This window comes from Canis lupus, chromosome 25 (genome assembly GCF_011100685.1).
Source record: "Canis lupus familiaris isolate Mischka breed German Shepherd chromosome 25, alternate assembly UU_Cfam_GSD_1.0, whole genome shotgun sequence".
NCBI lineage: Eukaryota > Metazoa > Chordata > Mammalia > Carnivora > Canidae > Canis > Canis lupus.
In genome coordinates, this window is record NC_049246.1 from 9,245,001 (window position 1) to 9,255,199 (window position 10,199).

A 10,199-nucleotide genomic window follows, 5' to 3' on the forward strand; every position below is an offset into this window, starting at 1 on the left:
ATCATTATCTTTTCTCGGGGATTGTCAGACCTGATTTCGAGAGCTTTTAAAACCTGACCCCTGGTGGGGCCTCAAAAACACGTCCTGCCTTGTCTTTCACCAGGCTTTTAATATAGCCTCTGCCTCCCACGCCAGGGGCACTGGGGGTGGTCAGGGGGCTCGTCCTGGGGTGGGGAAGGGGATACAGGGCTGGTGTATTCAGAGGAGGGCAGGGGATGCGGTTGTTCATGTTCAGGGGTGAGGTGAGGAGGGCAGGTGTTGGGAAGAAGGGTTGGGGGGGACCAGCAGAGATAACAAGGAAACGGACTGTAGAAGACAATGCGGACCAGGGATTCTGTATGGTTCTTCTGACGTCCCGCTCCTGCCCTCATCCTCACCTAAGAGCACAGGGCCCAGTGAGAATGGGGAGAGGTGGGACACCTGAAGGGGACTAGCCCTCATGTTCCACATCAGCAGGGAGAGAACGTTCCTGTTCCTTTTTGTCCTAACTGGCCACCTGCCAAAAGGCGCTGAAGAAAGGAAGCAAAAGAGAAGGGAGGAGAAAGAGGATCATCATGCTTGGAGTTTATTTGCTCCCATTCATTCATTCATTCAACAGCATTCGCTGGGCCCTGATTATGGGCTGGGCACCAGGTAGGCACCAAACATGCTTTATCACAGTGGAGGGGCTCAGGGCCTGTGAAATGGGGCTGGGGTAGAAGGTGGCAGCACAGGGGTTCCCTGTGTCCCCCCAGCCCCTCTGCCATCACATCTCTTCAACTGTCCAGGACCTCGCACGGGCAGACAAGAGTGGCCCGGGAGAGGCCGCATAGAACCAGTGAGGTCTGTGGTAGCAGGGGGTACGGGGAGAGGCACAGAGGAAGAAAAAAGGAAGAAAAGTCTTATAGCCATGGAAGAAGAAAAGGATGAGTCGGAATGCAGTAAACACCAACAAGATAGATGCATGATGCTGGGGCAGAGTCAGGTACCACCTGTGTCCCATCCAAGGCAGATTTTCCTATTCTCCTGCCTTGTTCACCATGGAGTTAATTTATAGTCACTTAAACATTTCACATTTTCCTCAGGCTGACTCCTCTGCTCTCTCAATATCCATGGTCTGAGTGTCATTCTCTAGGGTGCACACACAGCATTGGTGTACAGCCTGTCTGGAAAATCTGCCATTCCAATTACTATTCTGATGTTGCAAATGACAGCGCAGTACTTGCCTCTGCCTGTGAGACCAATCAACATCCAATCAGAGGGACCATCGATTTTATTCTGATGAATCCACAGCTTATAGGAAAAGATGAAAATCTCAATTTAACAACAACCACTGGTTGGGAAAATAATCAGTTTTCCCCAGAATTCTGTGGCAGGTTTTGTGGAATGCTTTGAGGCTCCAAGAGCTGTTGTTTCTCATGATCAGAGTAGGGATATCAGGCCAGGGGTGGCGAGGGGCTTCCAGATAGTCACACAATTAGTTTAATATATAGCCTATACATGAGTCATCCTTTTCGGAGTCTGAATTTAATAAGATGCCCTGAATATTATAACTATGCTCGACATAATTTAATCTTTCTTTGATGATTCAGAGGCACTTTTAGGATCTTAACGGGGCTGTAAACATCGCCACAGAGCATGTCAGTTATCAGGATGCCACAGATGTGTGAAAATGCTATTTATACAAGATCTCCGTAACAGAATTTACAGACAAGAGATTGTGGCAAGATCCCTACTTAATGAACTCTCTATTTAAACCAGGTCACAAATAAGAAATACCTTCCTAATTCATCATTCCCAGCTTCCCAGTACAATTGTTTAACACCTGGAAATTCCAGTGAAATTAATAAACATGAGCATTCTTTGGAATTCACTGTTAAAAAATTTGTATATGTAAGTCACTAAAATACAAAAAGACTGAGGACCTGTTGTGAAGTCTCACAGGTATTTAAGTATCTGACATTGAATCATTGGTTTTGTTTTAAGATGAACCTTACTAGATGACATTAGGGACTAGTTATTTCATCTTTAATCACGCATATTTCTGAATTACTAAAGCAAGTACTGCTTCTTGTGTGCTGGATGTTTATTATATTTGCCGAAGTTATTAAGGATGAAAAGCAAAGGGTTTAAGAGAGCTCTTTTAAACTCTCATTTCTTCATTGCTTTTACCCTGGCCTCACGATGCTTCTAGGCTGAAACTCTGGCTTCAAACCAAAGATTGAAAGGCAGATACAGTGTGACACAATGCATAGTGATTCGAAATAAGAAGATATAATTCACTCCCTAATTGACTGGCTGTATGAACTCAACTGCAGAGCCACAGCTCACTGTGACCTTGAGTGAGTTACTTAACCCATCTGAACCTGTGCCCTCATCTGTAGAAGGGATAATAACAATATCTCCTGTGAGAGGACTCAATGCAGTGCAAGTAATAGAGACATATGTTCTTGAGCCCATAGTAGATGTTCAACAAACATGGTTAGTATATTCAAACCTGGCCAACTCTGCTGGCCATACGGTGAAGTTCTATAAACTTGCAAAACACAATCAGGACTGTGTTCATGTGAGTGACCAGGAAAAAAGACAACATGAGCATCTGAAAAATACACGAGCAAGAGTTTCTCCGTCCTTGCTCCAATTTCTTTCCTCCATTTTTCAGTGTGGAAGGCTAAAGCAAAGCTTAATGAGGTGATACCTGGAATAGGAGACCAAGAAAGAACACTATATTTTTGCTTCTAGCAAATCTAGAGTGGCTGAGAGATCATTCCCCTCTGAGATGCCTAACTTTCTCTGGAGGTTCCTTTAGGTTTCACATCCTTTCTGGCACAATTCTTGAAAAGTTGCCCCAAATTTCCCTTGGCTCTGGTGATTTAATGCTCAGAGCAAATAAGAATGTAAACCTATAGCTTCCATTTGAGGGTGTGTGTGTGCTTACGTGTCTGTGTGTGTGTGTTGATTTAAAAAAATACGGAGCGTGGAGCACAGAAAAAAAGAGGAACACATAGAAAACTGTCCTTGCATAGAAGGTCCAGAAATTGCTTATAGCTCATAATCCTTTGCTGTGACAGTAAGCAAAAGCATTCTGCCCTTGGGAGCGAGCAGGATGGCCCTGCTGTGTTTCCAGTGTTAACTTGACAGCTTTATGTGAGGCCTCAGCCTGAGCTGTCAGATGGTTCCTTTTCTTTCACTTCCTCTCTTCCCTCTGCCCCTACTTGAGGGAAATTAAACAAAATTTTCTGATTTCTCACTCTACTGTCTGGTGACTGGAATCAAGGACACACATGTTTATCTACTCATTCATTCACTCATTCATTATTGATGCTCAGTACATGCCCCCACCCCCACTGCCACCCTGGGTCATGGGGCAGAAACGATACGTTCAAGCATACATTTACTCATAAGCACTAAGCATAGGCGCTGAGCTCCAGGGACATAAAAAAAGCAAAAAGAAATAGTCTTGCTTTCAAGAAGCATCTACTCTATTAGAAAGACACTAGAAAATGCACCACTTCGATATAAAATGATAGGCAAAACCTTGTTGCTCAAAGCATGGTCACTGGACTATCAGAATTGGTATCACCTAGGAACTGGTAAAACTGCTGAGTCCTGGGCTTCCCTCAGTTTTATTCAACTTAAAAACTGTGTTTTAATAAGATCCCCAGGGGACCTGCATGCTTATTTCAAGTTTGAGAAGCACTGATCTAAGACATGGTCCTTCCCTGCCATTAAGAGGCTTACAAACTAGTTAATGATTCAAACGTGCAAATGCCAGAGAAATGCATAGCTCTCTGCCTTCATGTGTTCCAGCTCCAGTTATTTAAATAAGAAAGAGCAAGACAGGAGGGGTCTGGAGTTAGAACCATTTACTGAGCTGAGACAGACAAGAGGAATTGTTCTGTTGGGCCAAATGTCCCATCACTGAGTGGGCCAAAGCCAGAGGGAGGCGTCCCCAGCAGAAGTCACGTCATGGGTTAGCCAAGCCTTGGGGACTGTCAAGTGGCTGCATTGGGGCCTGCAGGCGGGCATTTGGCAAGGACCAGGTGAGCTGAGGGTAAGGAATGGCTCGAAGTCCAGAGCAAGGCTCCTGAAGAAAGAAGGCAGTAATGGCACGTGGCTTTTGAATCATCAGATCTGGGTTACGTTTCTATCTCTGTGACCTCAGCGAGCTTTTTTTGGTTTTGCTGAGATTAAATTCCACACCTGTAAAATCTGGCTAACAAAAGGTACCTCATCAGGTGGCTGGCTAACAGATTAAATCATGTGTGTGAGCCACTTGGCTTACGGGGCTGCTTAATAATATTATAGGCTAACATTTGTCAAGTGATTCATTCGTGCCAGTAACTGCTTTAAGGACCTTATAAATTTGAATTCTGAACAAGAACCCTGTAAGGTTGTTGATGTTATTATTTCCATTATACACAGAGGATACGGAGTCACGGAGATTAAGAAATCTCCCGAAGCCCTCAGCTAGTAAGCGATAGGACTAGAATTCAAACCAAGGCAGTCTGGTCCCGGCACCCATGCTGCTCCACACTAACTCTAGGCTGCATCTCATGCACACCATAGCTCCACACGTAAATGATGATTACTTCACCGTTATTGTTACACGTCCCAGTAAGGGGCTGCTGTCCCAGGCAGGTCACCAGATCTGAGACTCAGACACCAGGATCAAGGCAGGGGACCAGTCACAAGGACTGGATGGGAGCCACCCAGTATTACACATTGCAAATGGGGCTGCAATTGCTTCTCTATCTCCCATCAGCAATCAGGGTCACCTCAGAAAGGTGAGCTAGGGGTCAGCAGACATAGCCCAACACTTCCCCTGGTGGGTGGGAGCAAAGCCTCCCCAGGCTCCAGCCCTGACTCCTCCTCACCTGCCCCCTGTGTCTCCCCATGGCCCCCTGCACCCCCTGCCCTGGGTGACTGAGCTCCTGGCAGGTGTCCCTGTCACCAGCTAACAGCTGGGTAGGATATGGGAAGGAGCAGCTCACACCTCTGCTTTTGGTGGCTTCCTCAAGGCCACTGGATTTACCCTCCCCTTTCACCTGAATATGTAAGATGCCTTCTGTCTGCTGTAATTCCAGGTATTTAGGTGTTGATTTGGGAGAAGTGTGAGAAAGCCCCCGCTGTCTATACTAAGCCAGAATCCTTTCAGCCTCGAGGCAGCTGGCTGCAAGCATAGGCCTACAGTTAGCCAAGGCCACACAGAAGACCTGGTTCTACCACTACTACTCACCAGCATCTTGCTTAGGTAAGTTATTTAATCTCTCTGAGTCCTAATTTCCTCACCTATAAAAAGAAGGGAAATACCACAAGTGCCAACTTTGTGAGCTCTTGTGAAGTAACAGCTGTGGAATACTTTGTGCCATTCTTGGTACTCGAGTAAACAGGAGCTGGCACCACTATTATGGTGTACTTGTGTTTATCACCCCAACTGCCTCCGTCGTGCTCAGGGGACCCCTGAAAAGAAGGCTGGTGCACCTGTTTGCCAAGCACATGCCACTACATCTCACTAAGCGGCTGTATCGCATCACAGGGAAAAACGTGTGTGCGTTATCAGTTATTTACACCGGGTGTTCCATATAGGTTTTGTTTGTGACACAGATGGAAATTATGAGCTTGAAAGAAAAAAGGAACGATAAAGATCTTGCCATTCACTCTCCCCAAGTTAGGACAAACTTTTCAAGAAGGCTCCCAGGAGCTCTATAGCCCTGGTGGCCATCCCTAAACTTCCCGGCCACCACAGGTTCCCTTAGGTTTATTTAATAGAGATGAATTTCCAAAATGTTAAATTATCAGAAGACATATCAGCATAACTTAAACCATCCTCCCATCATCCTCTTATTGTCTGAATGAGTGAATCATATGAATGTCAGGGGCAACAGCCCTAAGCCTTTTCCTGAGGAAAGGACCTCATGAAAGACACAGCACACATTTTTTGAGGCCGCAAAAAGGAAATCCTGTTTACACTGTAAGCTTACCCACACCAAGAAATAATTGTTGAATGAAAAAAAAAAAAAGAACTAAATTAATTAATTGAACAAGGATCCTCAAGCTGGATCCAAATAGCTCACTCATAAACTACCTGGACAGTTAGCAACGTCAGCACATACATACGCCTCTGGGAGAGATGGCCTACATAAATTCTGAAAAGCTCTGTAGTCTAAAATGATTAAGAATCATTACTTGCCTTTCTCATGCCCTGGCTATCTTGACAGCTGTTCTTGGTAGGAGGCCATCCCACACCTAAAGTAGGAAAGCGGTAGCCGCAGAAAAGATGAAAAAGTTGCTGGAGTCCATCAACTCTAGGTCCTAACTGGACATGAAAAGTGGGAAGTACGTGCTGGAGTTCAAGCTGATGGTGATGTTTTACAAGGCAAAGCAGAACTGGTCATCCTCAACAACTGCCCAATCTCGAGGAAGTCTGAAATAGAGTACTATGCCCTGTTGGCCAAAACTGCTGTCCAGCAGGACCGCGGCAGTAATGTTGAATTGGGCATAGATGCAGAAAATAAATATGCACCCTGGCTCTCATTGATCCAAGCGAATGAATCACTGCTTTGGAGTAATGTTCTGAGAGAGGAAGCTGGATGTTATCCCCAAAGCCAAAGACAGCTGGGTAAATTTGGCAGATCTGAGAGGCAACTCTGATGTCTGCATTCTGACTACGTGCCCACTTTCTGATACATGAAGACAAAAACCTCTCACTGTTGCCCACAACCCAGGCTTCCCTTCTTTTCTAGAATGCTCTCTCCATCTAGATCAGGTTCATCCTTCAGGACTGCACACACACCTATAAAAGCCTACTTCCCACATGCCACAGCACGTCCCCTGAGAGAAAGACAGATCATTCCTTCTACCACCCCAATTATTCTCAGATGTTCCTCGCTATGTCCCAGGGTCCAAAGGCCCTCGCTCAATTGCTTTGACAATGAGAACCTTGTGGTTGCATCCTCACTGCATTCTGCTGTGTGTCACCCGGTCATTGTTTATTTTGGACTCTTCACTGCCAGGGGACCACTGCTATTTAATAGTCTTTTGTGTAGGAGGTGTTCAAAGCAAGAGTTTAATGACCAGACTTCGACATCATTCTAAATTCTGCTGCACTGGTTGCTAAGATTGAGGAAGCTGGCTCTGTCAAAAGCCTAACCTATGGCTTCAATTAATCCTGGACATTTGAATTTTTCATACTCTGTTCTCAAATACAATGGTTCCCTTTTCTTTTAAAAAAAAATCTTCACAAATAATGATTTCTAACTCCGTTCCTCCCATCGTCCCCTGATGCGGGTTAGAATATTCAATCCACTGAAAAAGGAAGAAATTCTTGCTGCAGAATGGTTTTTCAGGCATTGGAAGCCCTCACTCTCTCTCTCTCTGTGGAAAAGCAGCTTTGAAGAAGGCATTTTAAATATCTCATTTTGTTTGCTTGCCCTCCTTGGCTCCATCCCACTTACAGGATACCACAGTGCTGCTGTCTTTCCCAGTAGCAAAGGCTTTATATCCTCCTAGCTGGCCAGCTTACTCATCTCTGATTCAAACTCTACACTGCGCTGTCCATTTCCCGACACTGTTCGGCAGCACAAGTATAAGACACCCCCCCTCCACACACAAGTACAAGGTGACCTCTGGAAGGCATGAGACCGTGTAAAATCAAGCATGAAGCTTCCTCTTGCTTCATCCCGTGATGATCAAAGCCTGCTTCAGATGGACTACAGCCTGCTGGCCGCAAGTTTGCTACGAAGTGCCTCAGACACTTTGGCCACAACAGCTAAGCATATCCTGGGCACTCGCCATCAAATGAGGTTTGGGCCCAGCTCTGTGCAAGAATCCTGGAAGCTACACTCATTGCACCTATTTCCCAGAACTTACCTGCCCACATCACAGCCCACATGGCCCCGGGTTGGATTTCACGGGGCTTTGTTTGTTTCTCAGGCATGGTTTTTATTTCTCTATTTTTTGAAAACAAAGGCAGGCCGAAGATGGGAAACTTTGAACCTTTGCACGCTTTTTCACTGAGTCTCCTCACTGGATCAGGCCAATAATACCCAGAATTGAGCATCCTCTCCCCTCCCCACAAATCCAAAGCCAGGGCATGAATCTCTCCTCTGCAAACATCCCCTGAAGGGTGTGTCCCGATTTGAGCTCATCTGACCCAGTTAAGGAGCCAGAAAGGGAAAATCACCCCCCAGTTAAGCTCCCCACCCAGCCCTACGCCACGCGCCTGCCCTGATGCCCTCCCGGGCGGCTTCAAGCGGCAGCTGCAAGATGTCATGCAGAGGGCGGAAAAGGCCAGGGCTGGAGGAGCCATGCACCCTCAGGTGACCTTTGCAATGAGGCGAACCTAGAAGTGGCACGAAAGAGGGGGGTCCCCCAGGGGAGGGGTGGCGGGAAGCAGGGCCAGCCCGGGTCCCCGGCACGACAGCCTGGTGGAGGCCTCCGCGGGGACCCGGCGAGGCCACCCACCTCTTGATGTAGCTGCTGAGGCGGTAGAGCTGCCCGTCGAGGCGCACGCGGCCATCGCCGAAGACGTTGAAGCCGCCGCGCGCCGCCGCGGGGCCCCCGGGGCCGGGCACCACGAGCTGGTCGCCGCGCAGCTGGAAGGCGCCGGGCTGCAGGCGCAGCAGCTGTGCCAGCGGCAGCAGGGCCAGCTCGCAGTCGCACGTCCACAGGCTGCGCAGCTCCCCCGACGAAATGGAGGTCAGGCTGGGCCGCGCGGCCGGCGCGCACGCCACCCCCGCCGCCCCCGCCGCCCCCGCCGCCCCCGCCATGCCCCGCCGCCCGCCGCCCGCTCCCGCGTCAGGCCCGCCCGCCAGCAGCGCCGCACGCCCGGCCCGGCGCGGAGAAAGCGGGTCCCGCGCCGCGCCGCCCTTTTATCCGCCGCGGGTGCGGCCGCCCGCCCCTCCCCGGCCTCGGGCGCGACCCCGGACGCTCCGGGCCCCGCGCGCTCCGGGCTGGGACTTGGCACGCTCCGGGGCGCCGCGCCTGCTCGCCGCCCGCCGAGGGTTACTCATCCCCCTCGGGCCCGCGGCTCCACGCCCCGGGCCGGCCCGCCCCCGCCTGGCCGACACCACCGGGGCCGGGGCTCGGGGCAGGCGGGAGCAGGACCCGCACCCCCGCGGACGATGGCCGGGACGGGCGCCCCTCCCCGCGCCCTCCCCGACGGCGCCCAGGGGTGCGCGGGCGGTGCCCACCTCTGACCTCCGCTCCCAGGCGGCCCGCGGAGGCGTCCCTTACCCACCACCGTCTCCCAGCTTGTTCTTAACTTTCTTCTTTTTTCCTCCACACCATACCCTGCCTTGTTGCTCCGCTCACTGACTTCCTCCCCCTGGATCCCTTTTCATGTGGCAAGTCCACTGATCTTCGCGTCACTTTTCCGGAAAGCCTCCCGGAGTCCGCCGTGCGTTGTGTCTCTTTGCCTCGGCTAGCTCCTCCGGCACGTGGACCACAGGCCCCGGGGCGCAGAGCCGTGGGCACTCCCGCCTCCTCCACCGCCTCCACCTCGGCCTCCGCAGAGGCCCGGAATCTGCTGGTTGAGTCAGTCTGTAGATGTTGGAGGGCTGGCTACGTGCTCATTCTGTGAACACACTGACTGAATGTGCTGGGTCGCCCGAGGTACGAAAGGACTGCTTCACTCAATTAAACAACTGTTTCCGAAACACCCACTAGGAGCCCCACAATAGGTAAATTCTGGGCGTACTAGGATGAATAAGCACAAGCCCTGTCTCCACCTAACTTACCCTGTGGTTACAGATGGTACACAACATTTCAGCAGTTGCCATGCACGGAATACAAAGCCCTGCTGAGGACAACCTTGAACTTATGGGGGTACAAGTCAGCCCAGTTTTGGGAAGCTGGGGTGGCTTCCTGAAGTATTGTAATTTAGGACACTGAACTAGATCCTGAAAGTTGACTAGAACTTAGAAAATATTTTTAATTCGTCTTCATGCACACCTGGCATGGACCCCCGCATAGGTTTAATCAAGTTGAATGAAGAGCCTTCCTGTCATATCTTTTGGCAATCCCAGAATATAAATGAACTCCATTCGCTCCCTTCTCCAGACCCAGGTCCATTTGCCCCACGATCAATTCCCATTGCTGACTGTCTCTGAACAATCACCCAAGATGCATTGACTACTACTGAACCAATATTTTGTGGGAAGGAAGGGGGAATGTGCCCATGAAATAAGCCCCCGGGGGTGGGGGTGGGGGTTCTCTCA

The 10,199-nt window shown here is 49.6% G+C and overlaps 1 protein-coding gene across 1 annotated transcript in view; it reads right to left on the reverse strand.

The window, feature by feature from the left end:
• MEDAG (mesenteric estrogen dependent adipogenesis) overlaps nucleotides 1-8,732 on the reverse strand; it is a gene marked incomplete at its 5' end in the record, with an annotated part of 17,624 nt that extends 8,892 nt beyond the window's left edge. The window contains one exon of the mRNA XM_038574491.1: nucleotides 8,446-8,732. Coding sequence (XP_038430419.1) covers nucleotides 8,446-8,732 — 287 coding nt within the window. The remainder of the gene's footprint in view (nucleotides 1-8,445) is intronic.
• Between the last annotated feature and the right edge of the window lie 1,467 nt (nucleotides 8,733-10,199).